The sequence below is a fragment of the Chinchilla lanigera genome, unplaced genomic scaffold, assembly GCF_000276665.1.
Source record: "Chinchilla lanigera isolate Chin_1 unplaced genomic scaffold, ChiLan1.0 scaffold00031, whole genome shotgun sequence".
NCBI classification, from domain to species: Eukaryota; Metazoa; Chordata; class Mammalia; order Rodentia; family Chinchillidae; genus Chinchilla; species Chinchilla lanigera.
In genome coordinates, this window is record NW_004955432.1 from 3,211,294 (window position 1) to 3,232,027 (window position 20,734).

The window sequence follows — 20,734 nt, forward strand, 5'->3', positions numbered from 1 at the left end:
GAAAATATATGAAAAAATGTTCACCATTGATCATACAAGAGATGCAAATAAAACAAGACTGAGATTCCATCTCACCCCAGTAAGAAAGGCTTCCGTCAAGAAATCAACCAACAAAGCACTAAGAATTAATATAGAAGAATTGGTGGAAAAATACCTATTTTTTCAGTGACTGAATATAGAGAAAAGAAGACCTTAAAGTTTTAAAGCACCACTCAGAGTATAAGGGGAACATTCAGGGGGGAAAAAGATATTTTCCCACTTAGATCTCTTATAGTCAATGAGATATACACAAGTATATAGACACAACTACTATCAGAATATATGAAAGCACGGTCTGTGTTGTTTTTTTGAGATAGTCTCACTATATACTTCAGGCTGGCCTCAAACTCACAGCGATCCTCCTGCCTCAGCCTCCTGAGTGCTGGGATTATTACAGCTGTGTAACACTACACCCAGCAAAGTTAGCGCTTAAGGTTTGCACTGGTTATCATCCTTCAAACAACAACGCAAATGTTTTAAAAATACTCTTTTGTATGTGTGTGATACCAGGGATTAAACCCAAGGCCTCATGCTTGCTAGACAAGTGCTCTCCCACTGAGCCACAGCTCGAATTCTTTTCCACTTTTTAAATTTTTTATTGTATTAGTGTTGTACTTACACAGTTTACAGTCACCTTGTGGAGTGGTTACATGTACATAGTTTGTTTCTTTTTAGATCCCTTTCCCCTTCCTTCCTGCTCCCTCCCTTCTCCAATTCCCCTACCTCATTTTCATTCTTGCTATTAACCTTAGCTCATGTTATGACACATCATGTTTACATTAATTGAGGTTATTAGGTTTCTACACATGGCACGTCTTTATTTTCCCTTCCCCTCCTCCTCACCCCTGTGCTTTCCACTTTGACCACTTCCCTATTAAAGAGATCCATCTCCTTGTCCCCTTTACCCATCCTTATTAGTTTTACTTTGCCTCACTCAAGTGAGAGACACCATATGATATTCAAGCATGTGTGTGTCTGGTTTGTTTCATTCAACACTGTATTTTCCAGGTACATCCATTTCCTACAAATGTCTCACAACTATCACTCTTTATATCATAGTAGTATTCCATTATATATAAATACCACATTTTATCTAATCAACTGTTGATGGATATACAGGCTTCTTCCAGGATTTAGCTATTACAAATTGGGCTATTGGTATGCATGTATCTCAAGCTCTTTGGGAAAAATATCTACCAGGGAGATCACAGGGTCAGATGGGATCTCTTTTTCTTTTTAGTCATATCTTTATACATGTATTACACTTTACTTCTAGATATTTCCTGTTACATTTTTACTAAAAAAAAAAAGCACAATGTCTTCATCTTATTATTTGTTTAATGTTTTAAAATACAAGGCACTTTAAACATTGAAATGTTTAAAGATTAAACATTTAAAAATAAAAAGATTAATAAAAATTACTTTACTTCTCAAATATAACTTTGTAGAATTTTTTTTAGTTTATTTATTTATTTGGTACCAGGAATCAAACTCATGACCTCAGGTTTGCCAGGCAAGTGCTTATGCCACCAAGCTATATCCGCAGCCCTCAAATATAACTCTGTCACAGCAAAATGGAAAAGGTAAACAGCCTCACTTTAAAGCAATCAGCACTAACAATAAAACTAAAGGAAGACTCAGGTACAGTTAATTCATAAAGGAGATACTTTTTTGGTTTTTTTCAGGTACCAGGATCAAACTCATGACCTTGCACTTACCAGGCAGGCACTGTGCCGCTGAGCTAAATCCCCAGCCCCAGAGATAGTTACATTTAAAGATGGATCCAGTAAGTGACCTTAATGTTTTCAATATGCCATTTAAACTATTCTTGAACATATTTTGACAAAATAAAAGCCAGTAAAGCTACTGCATCTAAAAGCCTGATATTGTTATCAACTGGTTCTTAATTTTTTAAACAGTATAAACAAATCTTTTGGGGTCTTCAACATATTAGAAATAAAATTATTTTCAATTATTAACTTCCAACAATATGACTCAACAGGGAACATCAACATAATACTTTAGCAATAAGAGGAAGAACAAATTTCTCGATAGTGGACTGTCAAATTCCTTCATCTTCACATTTACCATTTTTTTAAAAACCTGTACATACAACAAACATGATTACACACTTCTTATTACATACATGTACCAACTCCTCACAATGAACATAGTATCTACTGCAAACATGTAATAAAAAAAAACTTGAAAGAAAAAGAATTGCATAAAATTTAAAAAGAAATTGAAGATCAAACATCTGCATTAGTTTGAATAAACTAAATAAACCACTGAATCAAATAACAAAGATTATGGGAAAAGGACTTTTTAATTAAAGTGAAATGAGCAGTTGATGGGACTGTGGCGACATGGTCCCACTCCTTCCTCCCTCCCTGCCCCAGATTTTCTGAAGAAACCAGGTAGAAAATTGACTCTGACCAAGAAACAGTTGAAAGAATTTCAAAAGAAAAGCAGCCTTGGTGGACCTGGAGGAGTGAAGAAAAAGATTAAAAACTGTAGCAACCCCGAGACAACCACTGCTGGCAACTGTCACTCACCTGAGGATGCATACAAAGACCATGCTACTTCTTCCACACCACCTTCAACTAATGATACATTGTCACCTGGCAGTGTCCCTTTCCCAGGTGCTGCTCATCAGCATCACTTCAGAACCATGATGCTGAGCCAGTGACAACTTTTTCACCAGTCTTGTGTCTGAACCTATATCCTACATCAAAAGGGAGGGCGGGCCCCCATAATCTGCAAAGGTGAAGGACCAAGAGAGCTGGTACCAAGAGGTAACAGGAGCCCCAGACACTAGCTATCTATCAAACAACTTGGTAGCAAGATAGAAGAATTTAAACAGCAGCACCAAAACACTCTGGAACACCTGGAATAAAGCAGTAATGTCAACAGAAGTTGACAAAGGAGCAGGTAGCTCTACAGGAAAAGCTGCAGTTTCACATTCAGACCACAGATACTATGATGTCTCGGAAAAATTACAGATGGCCATGGCTGATGCTCATCAAGCAGCCTGCTAAAAGCAGAAGAGTCTGAGGAACTTTCCATCTACATGGTATCTTTCCAACAGTGTGGGACAGCACTGGTGTAGACTGTATCTGCTGTCTTGGATGGAGCAGCAAGAGGGGGCAAGCACAGGGAATCAACTGAGGTGCCTGATGCCCTCAGGTTGGAGCTGCCCAAGAACAACAAAAGCAACGAGCACCTGAAGCTGCAAAACTCAGAATTGTAAGAAAGCCTTCACATGGCAGAAAATGTAGCCATGTACTTGAGGATGGAGGCCCTCAAAAGAAGCTGGAGGTGTCCCAACTTCTACTCCAATAGTTTTCTAGCAAGTATCAATTCCCTCTTGGTCACCAAGTTACAGCAGGCCAGAGAAACAGGCATGGTTGGAGACACATGTTGGCCCCTGATGGAGACACTCAAACTACTACAGCTGGAGATGCTCAGGTTGCAGAGAGTGAAAGAACGCCATGTTGCAGCAGAGGCGGCAACAAATGCTGCTGTCAGAGCAGCCCCTACTTATCATGAGACAAACAGCAGAGAGATACCAGGAACAGGCTGTGACCTACTAGGGTCAAAAATAAGGAAACAGAAGCTACAGCACCAACAGAAGCCTGAAGACAGGACGACAGGCTGTGATACTTCCTGAAGAGGATCCAGGAACAGAAAAGGAATAAGAGAAAAAAGCTAAGAAATTTAAATGATAGATTTTGTTGAATGATGTGTAGATACTGTTTCCATAACAGGGCCAGGGATATAGCTCAGTGGCACAAGTGCCTGCCTGGCAAGAGCAAGGTCCTGCATTCGATTCCCAGTACCAAAAAAAAAAACCCAAAACACACACATCCTACTAATTTAAGATGTTAATACCACAATACAGGAAAATGGATGCTGAATTAAAAGAAATAAAGTGAAACAGGCTATGAAACTTCATTTTCTACAAAAATAAAACTTCAGCAAGAAGCTACCTTAATAATGTTCAACTATCTAAACACAAAATCAACCAATGCATTAAGGCTTTGTTTACATTTTGAACTTCATTCTTTTATTAGCAACAATTTTGTTAAAACAAACGGACGTTTCCTATTGTTTTCATCAGTTATGTTTTCATTTTCTAGCAGAATGCGTCCATGTGGTTGTATATGATCATGCCTCAATTTCAGAACCTTTCTAGAATACAAAATAATGTGTGTGCAACTTGTAGTAGGAAAGAAATAATCTGCGTTACTCAAAAACAGTCATACTATTCAGTCATACTACCCCATAAAGTTTCAAACACTAAGAAAAGCCAAACAGTCCTTAAAGATAAACAAAGAACAAATTTTCTGAAATTTGAGTCCTCCAAAAAAATAAAATTGTGAACAAATTTAAAATACTTCCTTGTTTTAAATTATTCTCTAGTACTATTTAGTAAGTTATTTATTCAATCGATTCTTTAGGTTCTCAAGGTGTTCCATATTAACATCTTGTAATTCAAGTACCATTGCTTTACACAAGGAAGGATCAAATGAAATAGTCATCAAACAGCACAAATCTATTAGATCTCTCTGACATTTCTGCAAACCTTCCAGGAACTTTTGATATTTAGGAGGATCCTTTTTTAACTGTTTCATTTCTAGTACTGAAAACCCTATTAAACTGGTAAGTATTTCATCTACAAAGTCTACATCTAGGTATGCACTGCCATCAGAAATCTTAGCAGTTATACTCCAAATGCCACCAGAACTTGAGAGATTTCCAGTTAGAGTTACAATAAATGCTTTGACTTTCACTGTTGTAACTTCCTTTGGTTTGCTAGCCATTAAAACAGACAGATAGGTGAAGGGTGGAGAATACAAATCTGTGCCAAGAGAAAGATCAGTACTACTATCTGATCTTTCAGAACAGTACTGTAAGTGGTGACCATGCTTATTAGAAACTTGTGAACTCTTAACTGGCTCTCTATTTAATATTTTATCAGTTAAAGAATGTCCATCTAAACTGCTGATAGTTTGTTTTACTTTATTATCTATCTCTGAGTTCCTATCTTTATTTGTAAAATTATGCGCTGATGGTACACTCAATGGACCTGAAAAAACACTGTTTTGGTCTATAGCAGATGAACAATGAAATGATCTGTCTTCATGAGTCATCTGTTCAAGTAAAGTTTTTCCATTCCAATTATTATTTCCTGGTTTGCAAACTGAAGAAAAATCATTCGGCATATTAGGTTTATGTGAAAATCTCTCCATACTTTTATCTGTGTTTTTGCTGAAAGTCAATGGCTGCAATTCTTTAGTTTTCATCTGTTCTTTTTGGACAGTTTCTTCTAAAAGCAAGGCCTCCTCCAGTGAAAAGTCATCCAATTCCCCATCGGTACAATGTATAAATTGGTTTGGTGGTTTCTCCTTTCGTCTTTGAGAATTGAGTGCTGGCTCAAAACTCGACTGTCTCGTAGGAACAGTGTTCAAGGAACTCCCTGTGTTGACACATCTTTCCAAGGTGTCATTACTTGCTGCAAACTCATCATTTTCATCAAGACTTGCCAAGAGTTCTTCATCAGAAGGTCCTAATACATCATCCATAATATCTGCAACTCTGGGGATGTTTTGATTAGAATTATTTGGTATGAATGAAACTATAGGATCAGATTCCCCAATTAATCTTGCAAGTACTTTTTCTTGTGCATATTCTCCTAAAAGAGCGTCTACTTCACCTCCTAACACTTTCACATTTTCTGGTTTCAATAAGAGAACACCAAGACGAAATGAAATGTTTCCACAAATCAAAATTTTTGTGCCTGGAGGAAGATCACTATGAAGAGCTGGAATAGACTGATACTCCATTCCCTGAATTTGTACAACTCCATCAGTTAGCTGTAGCATCAACATCCGTGAAGGCTTCACTTCCCAAGGTTTGGGGGTAACTTGTGTTTCAGCTGTAACTAGATCATTTGTTGTATTCTTTCCTCTCAACTGTTCTATCTGAGAATATGCAGGCTGACTTACATCAACCAAGGAATTAATCTGTAGAGCATAAAATCCATTCAGTTCTCCTTTTGGAACTTCTAAAATGTCATCAGGTAAAAGAGGATGTTCCAAATCTCTCAGGTCAGTAAGTAACCACTGCTCAAATACTTGTTTATTCATTTGTGCCTGACTCATACTAACATTATTATTTTCTTCCAGGATCCAGTTAATACATGCTTCCAGCCACACTAGAGGTACTTTAACATGCCATGTAGCTGAAAGCCAGGTTTCAACTCTTACTGCAGTGCTAGTTAAACTCATTTTTTAAAATAAAATAAATAATATGCATCTGTTACCTGGAAACAAAAACAAAAAATTATGAGATTCAGTACATTTAAATACAGCTTTTAATTTTTTTGGGGGGGGGGTTTCCAGTACCAGGAATTGAACTCACCACCTCGCGCTTGTCAGGCAGGCGCAGTGCCACTGAGCTAAATCCCCAGCCCCTAAATACAGCTTTTAAAAGATATATAGCTTCGGGGCTGGGGATTTAGCTCAGCAGCAAAAGTACCTGCCTGGCAAGCGCAAGGTCGTGAGTTCGGTTCCTGGTACCGGAGAAAAACCAAAACCAAAACAAAATAAAAAATAAAAAATAAAAGATATATAGCTTCTATAATCCTCTACAATGCAAAAGGAGGCACAACCACCACAACCTTTAAATTTTTCTCTCCAGTACCTTAAAAATCTGCCTTTCTACTTGGCCAAAGTCAAACATCAGAAATAATCAAATAGTATAATGAGAAAAGCAATATGTTTTAGACAGAAATACCAAAGTTTGAAAGTTGGCTCTGTCAAATTACAAACTATATGACCTAATATATGTTTCTTCTTTAACACATTTTCCTCATTTGTAAAATGTCAACACCACCACTGAACAGAGTTGAAACAATTACATGGATAACATTTATAAAGTATAACTAATTTATGAAAGATACTCAGTAAAAAGTAACTATATTAAAATAATCAGACTCTAAACATTTAAAATTTAGTCAGGATACAATGTTCACTGAACTTGTTTTTACATCTGTAATTAACACTAATTTAACTTTATTCTAACCTATATCCCTGTGTTTGGCCAGTTAGCACTTAAAGCTGTGATGTAAGAATAAAATTATAACAAGTAATATTAGACTCTGAGCTGATGTAAAGCACCTTGTGTATTTCACTAAATATTCTCAAGAGTCTTGCCAGATAAATATATTCTGATTTTCTCAGTATAATAAAGTAGTAGCAGAATAATCAAGTACATGTTCACAAAAGTTGAATTTATTCTTCCTACTGATGAAGTCAAGATACAGTTTATCTAAGTTTTTATATGTCCATAAGAAAACTTACCACTTGAAACAGCAACATAGGACCTGATGACAGGATCTGGAATGGACTGTTCAGTGAAGGACTTAAAAATCTCTACTGCTCAGAAATGGCCTTTAGAGAAAAAACAAGAAACAGTAAAGATTATAAGATGAAGCTGTAGAAAGAATTTCTGTCCTATTTTCATGAGCGCAGGACATTCATAGTAGTTTTTGGTCATTCTATTATCAGTCAGGGTACAATGGCAGCAACATACAATAGAACCAAGAGATTTGGAGTGAGATAAACAGAAAAAAATGACTATGAGAAAGTTAATTTTTCTAAGCCTATCTCCTTCTGTACTTCATAGGCAACTGTAAAATTTAAAGACAGGACAGGCATTATTTGAGGTAGCAGTTCAGAGTATAACTCTGGTGCCAGATTATATTTCACTTATAAACTGCAACCTTAAATTATTCAACCCGAAGGTATCCTAAATTACCTCATCTGTAAAATTACAATAAAGCATCTTCCTCACAGGCTTGCTGAGAAGATTAAATTAATAAGGAAAAAACAGCATTGACACAGTGAGAGCTCAGTAAATGGAAACTATTACAGAACCTGGCAAAAAGCAGTTACACAAAACTACAGTTGTTACTTTACAATGAATGACTAGCTCCCACACTGGATAAAGTCCTACACTGCCCTGAATGTCATGAACTGACCCTTCTTGTAAGTTCTTAAACTAGAAAATAATACATCTACCTATTTTAGGGGCCTGGTCCCTAAAAATGCCAGTAAAGCAGCAATAAAACTATTTTACACTGTACCTCAAAAAACAGCTGAACAATGCCTGAAAAAAGCAAATTAAAATTTCAATTTACTGTTGATCCTAAAGCTGCTGATCAAACATCTTTTTATATTTCTCAGTGACACAAAATACTTATAATTGCCTCTAACCTCTTCCTCTTTGGTCCTCTATTTCTGTCCTAGCACACAAGTTTCCAATCATCAGTACTTTTGCTACCATTGGTATCTTTTAAACAATCCATAAAAAAGGACATTGAAGCACATGACTCTCAGGAACCTACACACAGAGAGTGTATTATTAATTTTAATTTAATGAATAGGTAAAGTTTAAAGAAGAGGGCTGGGGATAGAGCTCAGCACGTATCAGCGCTATACAAGTGCCTGCCTGGCAAGCACAAGGTCCTGAGTTCGATTCCTGCTACAAAAAAAAGTGTAAAGAAGAAAAAAGTTAAGGTGATTATAATTACATAACTGATTAATTTTTATATTGAAGACATAACTGAGAGTACAGATTTTTTTAAATTCTACATGAAATGAAGTAAAAATAAAATACAAGAAAGGTCTTTGATTGAAAATAAACTATTTTCAAACAAACTCCAAGCGAGAAATTAGGGAAACCATAGCCTTCACAATAGCATCCAAAAAAAATGAAATATTTAACGATCAATCTTTTTTTTTTTTTTTTTGTTTTTTTCCGGTACCGAGAATCAAACCCACGACCTTGCGCTTGTCAGGCAGGCGCTGCGCCACTGAGCTAAATCCACAGCCCCCCTTAAGAATCCATCTAACAAATGAAGTAAAACATATGTGTACTGAAAATTTCAGTACTCTGAAAAAGGAGATGGAAGACAATATCAGAAAGATGGAAGACAATATCAGAAAATGGAAAGATATTCCTTGTTCATGTACAGGAAGAACAACATTGTAAAAATGGCCATACACCCAAAATTGTTATAGGGATTTAACGCAATCCCAATCAAAATACCATTAGCATACTTCACAGAACTACAGAAAACATTCCTAAAATTCATTTGGAAACAGAAGAGGCCTAGAATACCAAAGGCAATTCTGGGCAACAAAGGCTAGGGAGGAGGTATCACAATCCCTGACCTGAAATTATACTAAAAGGCAACTGTGATAAAATCGCATGGTACCGGCAATAAAACAGACCTGAGGATGCCCCCCAGTTCAAAAGACCCCCCCTAAATTCAAAGATCCGTTCCAAAACTGATCATCTGAGATGAATACACACTTCCCTGACGAAGAAATACGAATGGCAAATAAGGAAATTAAAAAATGTTCAACATCACTGGTCTTTAGAGAAATGCAAATTAACACTGAGATTCCATCTCATCTCAGAAAAAATGGCTATCATCAAAATATCAACCAAAAACAAATGCTGGAAGGGTTGTAGGGAAAATGGAACCCTTCTCCACTTTTGGTGGGAGCACAAACTGGTGAAATTACTGCGCAAGTAAGTATGGAGATTCCTCAAATAGCTAGGATTAGAGGTCCCATTTGACCCAGCTATCCTCCTTCTGGCTTATCCTCCCAGAAGAACTGATAACATCATACCACAGTGATATATGCGCACCCATGTTTATAGCAACACAATTTCTAATAGCTAGGTCTTAGAAACAATCCAAATGCCCATTAACTGAGGAATGGATAAAAAAGATCTGGTATTTTTTATACAATGGAGTACTACTACTCAGCCATAAAGAAGGATAAATTTGAGACTTCTATAGGTAAAAATGGATGCAACTTGAGACCACACTCATAAGTGAAATAAATCAAACACATGTGTAAACATTGTACTGTCTCCCTGGTGTGAGAAACTGAAAGAGCAAATAAGGTCCAGAATGTACAATATATACTGTGAAATGGGAAGTAATTGCTTAAAAGGACAAAGGAACTAGGACAGGGGAAAAGGGAAAAGAAGGAAGGGAAAAGGGAGAAAAATGCAAGGTAGCTATACTTTTAGTGTCTTAGTTCACTAAAAAGGAAGGTTCATGTTAATTATCAATTAGAGAATTTTTTATGCCCGTATCTATGTACTCTGAGTAACTACCTTGAAGATGACAATATGCAATGTAATGACTCATCATTCTATTATTGTGTTATGAAACTGTCTTACCTTTTTTCAATAAAAAATAAATAAATAAACCCAACAGCCTCTACACTAGTTCTCTGATTTATCAAATGGAAGTATTTCCTAAATGATTGTGAAGAAAAGCAAAATATAGGGCTAAGCATGTAGCTCAGTAGTAGAGCATGTGCCTACCATGTGTAAAGCCCTGAGTTCAATCTCCAATAATGCCCCTCAAAAAGGAAGAGATGTAGGGAGAGAGGGAGGGGAGGGGAAAAATACAGAACAGGATATACAGTATGCTAACTTTTGTACACACAGAATTCAGGAAAATAAGCAAATTCTTATTTACTTGTATATTCATAAAAGGATCATCAAAAGGATATACAAGAGATAAGATAAAACTACATACAGCCTAGCATTGGTGGCACATGCCTGTAATCCCAGCACTTGGGAACCTGAAGCAGAGGATCACTGACTTGAAGGCCAGTCTTATGCTATAATATAAAGTGAGTTCAAGGCCAGCCAACTATACGAGACCCTGTCTCAAAACAATAAATGGGATTAAATGCATAAACTCACTAATAAGAGTAAAAGCTCCCTAGTCAGGAAGAGAGAAATTTTAACAGTTTTGAGCACAAACACCTCTGCAGCCTCTGGGATAAGGGACTTACACAAAAAGCGCATGGCCCAAACTCTAACAGTCCAATATACCATGTCCAGAGCAGAGGACCATGAACAGATGCCTCACTAGAATTGTACCAAAAGAAAATCCCATCCAACATATATCTGTGGAGAAACAGATCTATCCTGACAGAGGAAACTGCACTTACACAACACATACACATGTACATGGTAGGGTCCAGAATTGGGCTATTCATATAAATTAAAAGCTCAAATCCTTAAATCCTTCATAAAACGAACCTAGTATGAGGCCTGATACAACTCCAAAACTACATCAGAGGGGGAAGACTCCTATAAGCATGAGCTGTCAAACCAAATTTATAATATTCCAGGAAAATTACAACCATGAACCACATCAGTAGAAACAACAAATAGAAAAATATATACTTGAAGAAAAAAAGTTTTAAGGAAGAACCTTTTGTTTGTTTTTCGAGACAGGATATTGCGATGTCAGGGTGGACTTGAACTCACTGTGAGCCCATGCTGGCCTCACACTCACGGTAATCCTCCTGTCTCAGCCTCCCCAATGCTGGGATTATCAGCATGTGGCAAGAGACCCACCTCATAATGTGCATTTTTTAAAAAACTCACACGTTAGTTCTTCCTGTAAGCAGCCTGTGGTGACCTGTGAAAATAGTTCGCTACTCTCTTGACCCAGAAAACCCCACAAAATCATGCAAATCAAGGGGCTCAAATCTTCATGTTCATTTTAAGAACATTTGTGAAACTGCCCAGGCCATCAAAGCTATGCATATGAGAAAGGCCACCAAGTATCTGCAGGATGTTACATTAAAGAAGCAATGTGTGCCATTCCGGCGTTACAATGGTGGAGCTGGTAGCTGTGCCCAGGCCAAACAGTGGGGCTGGACACAGGGTCGGTAGCTCAAAAACAGTGCTGAATTTTTGCCGCATATGCTTAAAAACGAAGAGAGTAATGCTGAACTTAAGGGTTTAGATGTAGATTCTCTGGTCATTGAACATATCCAGGTGACAAAGCACCCAAGATGCATCACCACACTTACAGAGCTCATGGCCGTATTAACTATGAGCTCCCCCTGACATACTGAGATGATCCTTACTGAAAACAAACTGTTCCTAAACCAGAGGAGGAAGTTGCACAAAAGAAAAAGATATCCCAGCAGAAACTAAAGAAACAAAAACTTATGGCATGGGAATAAATTAAGCATAAAATAAAATAAATTGAAATAAAAGTAAAAAAAATTAGAAAAAAAAAATCACATTTCAGAGCATGTAACCCCTGCACTCTGCGAGACTGAGGCAGGGAGATTTCTAATTAAAAGGTCGAGCAATTCAGCAATGTATGAAGAGCCTGTCTAAAAAAGAGAAAAATGAGACTGTGAGACTAAAACTGGGTTGTAGCTTGCCCTAGGTTCAATCCTTAGGACTACTGAAAACACATATACACATGTGTGTGCGCATGTGCACATGCACACATGGCAAAACACAAAACATTAATGTAAAAAAAAAAAATCTTAATGCCCAGCAAACTGGACCTAAAATTAAAGTCAGCAAAAATCTGAAAAACAGCCAGGGGTGGGGTACACATCAGCAATCCCAGCACTCAGGAGGCTGAGGCAGGAGGGTTGCCTCAAGTTTGAGGATAGCCTGGGCCACACAATGAGTTCAGGGATAGCCTGAACTGCCTAGCAAGAACCTGCTTCATAAAACCAAAACAAAAACAAGTGAAAAACAGCCAGGGTCAAACAATCTGGGAGGCTGAGGCAGGAAAATTCTAAGTTTGAGCCCAGTCTGGGCAACTACTTAGTGAGACCCTCTATCAAAATTCAGAAAAAGGGCTAGCTCCTTGCAAAGGTCTTGGTTTCAATGCAGGGCGGGAAAGGGGTGATGAGAAAGGAATTCAAAGGGAGTTAAGGTATTCTCATTTTACAAAGGAGGATAATAAAGACACTAAGTAAGTTTAGTACGGGGCATCATGGTAAATTTTTAGAAAATGTACATTATGGAAGTATGTAATGCCCACATTTATTCTTTAGGAGTATTTTTATTGATGAATTATGAATTTTAATTTTATGAGTTTTATTATATTAAATGTGTACTTAACAGGAAAATAAAATATTAATTTTTAATATGTAATAATAAATATGTAGAACAAACACCAACATTTTCAATATCAACTGTTCACCTGCTTACAAAATCTAAAAAAAACAGCAGAAATAAATTCCTATGTGAACTACAATGAAAATACAAAACTCTACCACAGAAATAATCTTTTCTTCAATTATCAGCTTAAGACAGTCTTCACACATAACAGCATGTTTCATACACAAGTATCGCTCACACTACAGCTTGTGTGCTTAGCTTTCCTTTCCTGTTTGGCAGGCCATACTTGTCACCTCTCATCTTCCTCTTTTGTCAGGACATTTCTACTATATTGTGCAATGCACACGCACCAGGAAAATGAAATATCAGTAATATATCAACTATGTAACGAGTGTTTAGAATAAACATCAACATTTTCTACATTATCTGTGTTTGCTTACTAAATCTACAAACAGAAATAAATTCATATGTGAATGACTATGACAATACAAATAAATCTGTCCACAAAAAACAATCTTTACTGCAATTGTCACACTGAAGGCAGTTTTCACACGAGAATAGCATGTTCCATTACACAAGCATTGCTTACGCTGACAGCACACGTGTTTTGCTTTCCTGTCTTCTTTGGTAGGACATACTTTACATTTTGCTGGTCTTCCTGTTTTCTTAGGAGATTCTTGTGATGTTTCACCTGTCTGCCCACTGATTTGCTCAGAATTCTTTTGCAGAGTTCTTTGAGTAAATACATAGTTTTTCCTCTGCTATAACTGATCACCTATCAAGTCCCAATCCCCTAAGAACACTTCTTTGTGATACTTTGTGCTTGTTATTTTGTTAACTATGAAACTATTCATGCCTGACATGTTAGGATCCAGTAAAACACAACCATTGACCAATGCTTTGTGTTTCAAGTGACATCATAGTTGCTGCACAACTCATCAATAACATCTACTCCACCTTTCATTTTATTGTAAAGTGTCACCATTTCTGGCTTCATTCGTGTTGAGGATTCACTATCAATCTTTTTTTTTTTTTTTGATTTTGGCTTTTGAGACAGGGTCTCGCTATGTAGTTGAGGCTGGCCTTGAACTCACTATATAGCACCAGCTGACCTTAAACTCACATCATCCTCCTGCCTAAGTCCCCCAAGTGCTGGGATTACACGTGTACACCACCACACCTGGCTTCACTATCAATATTAAGATAATGGTGTAACACTGATAGCATCAATATTACTTTGTTTTTCTTCACCATACAGGAGGCCAATGTCATAGGTTTCTGATATCCAAAGACTGTACTATATACATATCTCTAATGTGAATTTGCAACATTCTTTTAGGAATCTCCACTTTGTTCTTCTAATTAGTTCCTGTGTTGGTCAACTGGTGTTTATTTAACAAATATAACATAAATGGGTAACGTGAATCACCTGTTGAATGTGACGACTGAATTACTTTTTGAAATATGTCTAACAAGTCTGTTCATATCATATGGTTTATTATTGTACAAAGAAAGACCTGGTAGCTGAATTTCAGGATAAATTTCTAAATTCAAAGTATTAAACGTCTTCAAATCTAACAGGGCATATATTTTTATACCAAGGTTTATTTGGCATATATTGCTGAAACCTTCAACAACTATGAAATGATGCAAGTTGTTTTGTTGATGATCATGTATTCAAATAGTATAAAAATTACTTGACAGTTCAAAACAAAGCTTTCAAAAAATGAGTGAATAGCAGTCAAACTGTTGGATTTTCTCCTTTTTCATTCTTGGTGGGTCTTTCTCTTGTCAAAATGTAGGCAATTTTTTTTTGGGGGGGGGTTCCGGTACCGGGAATCAAACTCATGACCTCGTGCATGCCAGGCAGGCACTGTGCCACTTAGCTAAATCCCCAGCCCCTGTAGGCAATTTTAAAAGAAACCAATTCTCTTAGTGACACTACTGGTCTAAAAATCTCAACACAGAGTCTTCCAGAAAGATGGCAAAGTGGTAAGCAGCAAAGAAAGAGCACCTCTAAGAGTTGCCATCCAGACACTGGAATTTAGCAATGCAAGAAGACAAGGAGGGAAGTAGGTCCCCTGGACCCAGAAAGAATCTAAAGCAAGGACTGAAACCCACAGCAAGCACAAAGAGAGAAACTCCAACAAAGAAGGTCATGGCAGGCCATGCCCTCTCCCGGAGTTGGGACTCACTGTGTGAAAAGAATGGTTCAAACCTGTGGACACAGGGTGACTGCTGACAACACGAGGCCTATATGGAGAGAGGCAGCAGTAGAAGGGAACAGTGAATGCATAAGACTGCACTAGCTGGGGGGTGAGCGCTGCAGGCTCAGATATCCAGCAGGAGAGGGTGACTGGCCAGGAGCCATCATGGAGAGGGGTCAACTGAGCTCAGAATTCAGAACAACTGCTAGATCCATCTAGCAGCTCCCAGCTGAGTTCAAGCACACAGAAGGTATGCTAATGGCTACAGGCTAAAAGGGTCTGGGTTCCAGCATTATTGCCAAAAACCAGCCTGAACTTCATGGGAAATAAAGGTGCAAGCTCACTGAGATTATCCATTACCCCGCCATAAAGCTACTGCTATCCGAAGTTTTCATGATCCCCTTTTGCCCTCCAGTCTTGCTTCTAATATCTTCCTCTTCTATTTCTCTATTTTTTTCCCTACCCTCTTTAAATTTTCTCCCCAAAGATAAAACTGGCACACTGAAGACAAATCCACTACATATAATATTCTGGTTTCTTTTAGAATTTGTTATATCTACTTTATATGGTTAAAGGTAGCAAATTGATCGTTACCTCAGTTTGTCATTTTCTAGGCTAAGTTTGACGCTATTGTTACTGCTGACTGTACCACTTTAGCTAATGGTACATAATTGTTCTAACCAGTTGTTCAACACGGTGATTGACAAAGGGTCACAGAAAATGTTGTGTGCCAGTGCCAAAGAACCAGGGATGGGCCAGGCAGGCAGCAAATTCTCATCCTTAACAAACTGAAGACGTAGGATCTTGCAACAGACTCAAAACCCAAAAAAACAGCTATTTCTGTAAGATACTTCAGAGAAGTAGTCATTTCCTAAAGGTTCTATTTTTTTTTTTCTGGTACCAGGAATTGAACTCACGACCTGGCGCTTGCCAAGCAGGCGCTGTGCCGCTGAGCTAAATCCCCAGCCCCAAGGTTCTAAATATTAGTAATAAAGCAACTCACTATAGGCAATTGATAAGCATCAACCCAGGAATTAAATTTTTAAAAAAAGAAAGAAAATGAGAAGACACTTAAACAAGATGCAACCTCAGACATTCAGTTCATCAAAGACAAACCCAAGGAGCAATGATATGGGACAATCCAAAAGTCATCCACCTGGCCTCTCTGAAGTGCTAACAACAAAGCAAATGAATGCGGTTCTAGAAAAACTTAAATCAGAAAAATTTCACAGATAACTACAGAGATGATGACCACAATGAAAAACATGCATAGTGACTCTAGATAAATGATGGAAATCATGAATAACCAACATAGGAAAGAAACAGAATCCATAAAACAGATTCAAGCAGATACCCAGGAGAATAAAAATTCTATTGAAAATATCTGCAGCAGAATGAGCCAATGTGAAGACAGAATCTCAGATACAGAAGACAGGCATGTGGTTAGCAATCATGAAAAGAAGGATTCCTTAAAAATAGCAAGGGACCATAAGAAAGCAATACAGCAGCTGCTAGATGAGACAAAGGAGAATAACGTAAGGCTGATTGGCATCAATGAAAAAGTGGGACATAGCACAAATGATACAAACATCACATCATGAGATTCAGACATCATGGCAGAAAACTTCCATGACAGGGGAAAGGAACATGACATACAGACAAGTGAGGCATGTACAACTCCAAGTAGCCATGATCAAAAAAAAAGTTACAGCCAGACATATCATAGTCAGGATTCCAAAAATTCAACATAAGAATAAATCACCTATAAAGGAAAGCCCATCAGAATCACAGCTGACTTCTCAACACAAACTCTCAAGTCAAGGAGAGTTTTGAGTGAAGGATTTCCAGCCTTAAAAAAAAACAACCTCCAATCCATACCGATGTACCCGCCAACCCAAACTTTCTCTCAAAATCGATGGAGAAATAAGACACTTCCATGACAAAAAACACCAGAGGAAATATATGAACACCAAATCAGCACTCCAAAATGTTCTGAAGGACATTCTTGTAAGAGAAAACAAGGACTACAACTCCATGAACCCCAACAGAAGGAATATACCAGACAAGGCAGACGACAGGGACAACAAAAGGAAAATACTATAGTAAGGACAAGTGAATACTGATGGTATCAGTTATAACCATCAATGCTAATGGTCTCAGTTCACCAATTAAAAGAAACACCCTAGAGCCAGATGTGGTGGCACACGCCATTAATCCCAACCCTTGAGCGGCTGAGGCAGGAGGATAGCTGTGAGTTCAAGGCCAGCCTGGGGTACAAAGTGAGTTCAAGGCCAGCCTGAACTGGATAGTGAGACTCTGTCTCAAAAAGACCCAAAAAAAAAAAAAAAAAAAAAAGGAAGAAGAAGAAAAAGAAGAAATAGTCTATCACCATGGATCAAGAGGAAAGATCTAACAATATGCTGCATATAAGAAACACATTTAATTCAGAAAGAAATTCATAAACTGAAAGTCAAAGGACGGGAAACAATGCTCCATGTGGCAGCAACCCAGAAAAAAGCAGGGGTAGCTCTTCTATTTTCAGACAAAGTGAATTTCAAGCCAAGATGGATTACGAGAGATAAAGAAGGTCACTACATCCTTGTAAAGGGAAGAATCCAAGAGAAAGACAGAACAATCATAAATATATATGCAACAAATACCAATACACCCAACCATATAAAACAAATATTACCAGACATAAAAAGTCAAATAAGCACTAATACAACTATATTGGAGGATCTCAATACCCCACTATCACAAAATGACATCAACTAGACAAAAACTCAACAATGGAATATCAGAACTGAACCAAACTTATAAATAAATGGACTTAATAGGCATCTACAGAGTTTTCCACCCCACAACATTAGAGTCCACATTCTTGTCAGCTGCACATGGGACATTCTCCAAAACAGACCATATATTAGTTCACAGAACATGCTTAAGTAAATGTAAAGGAACTGAAATTATCCTGTGCATAATAACAGACCATAGTACAATGAAATTGGAAATCAATGGCAAAAGAAACCACAAGAACTTCACAAACACATGAAATTAAATAACTAGTTTCCACAATTAAGTGATAATAGTACAAAAATCTTAATAACAATACAACATACCAGAACTTAAGGGACACAACGAAATCGTCCTACATGGGAAATTTATAGCAGTGAATACACATATCAGGAAAACAGAACAACTCAAACAAGTTTATGTTGGACCTCAAACATCTAGAAAAAGAAGAGCAGACCAAGCCCAAATGTCATATCAAGGGGAAAATTATAGAGATCAGAGCAAAAGTTAATAAAATAGAGACAAAGAAAACAATACAAAGAATCAATGAATTGATTAGTTGATTCTTGGAAAGATTAAATAAAATTGACAAACCATAGCCAAATTTATCAAAAGAGGCAAGAAAAGACTCAAAATCATGCTATTAGGAATAAAAAGGGTGAAATTACAAGGAATTTTCACAGAAATCCAGAACATCTCAATACCTACACTTTCAGAATCTGTATTTTAATTAGATAAAAAATACAGAAGAAATGGATAGATTCTTTGATATATATGAATTACCAAAGCTGAATCAAGAGGATATAAAAACTCTAAATAAAACAGTGTCAGTCAAAAACAAAAAATCAGTCAATAAAACTGAAGATGTAATTTAAAACTACCAACAAAGAAAAGTCCAGACCCTGACAGATTCACTGCTGAATTCTACAAGAAACTTAGAGGAGACCTAACATCACCACTTCTCAACTCTTTAATGAAGCTGAAAGGGAAGCAAAACTCCAAAATTCATTCATGGAACCAAGTATTACACTACTATCAAAACCAGAGAAGGACCCTACTAAGAAAGTGAACTACAGGCCAATCTCCCTAATGAACACAGATACAAAAATCCTCAATAAGATACTGGCAAGCAAAATGAAGCAAATCATCAAGAAAATTATACACCATGACCAAATAGGATTCATCGCAGAGATGCAGGGATGGTTCAACACACATAAATCAATAAATGTAATACACCATATTAACACAGCCAAGGCAAAAATCGTATAATCATCTCAATAGATGCAGGAAAAGCTTTTGACAAAGTCCAACATTCATTCATGACAAAAACTGAAATAGATGCTGAAATAGATGGTCTTTCCTGCAGAAAACTGGAGTAGTCTTTATCTCAATCTGATAAAAGCCATCTATGACAAACAACATCATACTAAATGGAAAAAAACTAAAAGCTTTCACTGCAAAATCAGGAACAAGACAAGGATCTCCGCTATCATCACTCCTCCTTAACACAGTTCTGGAAGCATTAGCCACAGCAATTAGACAAGAGCAAGAAAGAAACGCAATAAGGATAGGAAAGGAAGTTAAATTATCATTATCTGCAGGGGACATGATACTCTACGTAGAAGACCCCAAAAGCTCCACCAAAAGATTTCTAGATTTAATAACCAAATTCAGTAGTGTAGCTGGATAAAGTCAACACTCAAAAATCCTATACATAAAAAACAAGCTTCCTACACATAAACAAAAAGCTCACTAAGAGAGAAATGAGGTAAACAACACCTTTCACAGTAGCATCCAAAAAAAAAAAATGAAATACCTAGGAATCAATCTAATGAAGGAAGTAAGGGATCTCTACACTGAAAACTACAGTACTCTGAAAAAGGAGACTGAAGAGGTTGTCAGAAAATGAAAAAATACCCCTTGTTCTTGGGTAAGAAGAACCAATATAATGAAAACAGTCATACTTCCAAAACCATTCTACAGATTTAATGTAATTCTACTCAAAATTCCAATAGCATATCTCATCACAAAATTAGAGAAAAAAATCCTAAAATTCATTTGGAACCAGAAGAATCCTAGAACAGCAAAAGCAATTTTGGGCAACAAAGGCAAAGCAGAAGGCATCACAATTCCTGGCTTGAAATTACACTACAAAGCTACTGTGATAAAAACAGCATGGTACTGGCAAAAAAAAAGAAAACAAGACCCAAGGATCAATGGAACAGATCGGAAGATGCAGAAGCAACGTCAGACATACTTAACTACCTTTATCTTTGGCAAAGGTTCCAAACACAATCACTGGAAGACAGGTAGCCTCTTCAATAAATGGTGCTGGAAAAACTGGCGTCCATATGCGGAAGATGAACATCTTTCACCATGCACTGAACAGTCTAAATGGATCAAGGATCTAAATATTAAAACAGAGGCCAGGTGTGGTGGCACGCCTATAATCTCAGCACTCGGGAGGTTGAGGCAGGAGGATCATTGCAAGTTTGAGACCAGCCTGGGCTACAAAGTGAGCTCAAGGCCAGCCTGAACTGCATAGTGACACCCTGTCTCAAACAGACAGACAAACAAACAAATAAATAAATATTAAAACAGAAACATTAGGGGCTGGGGGTTTAGCTCAGCGGCACAGTGCCTGCCTGGCAAGCGCAAGGTCGTGAGTTCGATTCCCGGTAGCAGAAAAAAAACAGCCCCCCAAAAAAAAT

At 37.3% G+C, this 20,734-nt stretch overlaps 1 protein-coding gene and 1 pseudogene across 1 annotated transcript in view; one reads left to right on the plus strand and one right to left on the minus strand.

Annotated features, from left to right (window-relative positions):
• Window positions 1–4,078: 4,078 nt before the first annotated feature.
• The window catches only part of Rmi1 (RecQ mediated genome instability 1), a gene marked incomplete at its 5' end in the record, with an annotated part of 26,469 nt that continues 9,813 nt past the window's right edge, over window positions 4,079–20,734 (minus strand). Inside the window, 2 exon segments of the mRNA XM_013516017.1 lie at window positions 4,079–6,364; window positions 7,404–7,493. Coding sequence (XP_013371471.1) covers window positions 4,476–6,329 — 1,854 coding nt within the window. The 3' untranslated portion in view covers window positions 4,079–4,475.
• Window positions 10,130–12,119, plus strand: LOC102022843 (annotated as a pseudogene).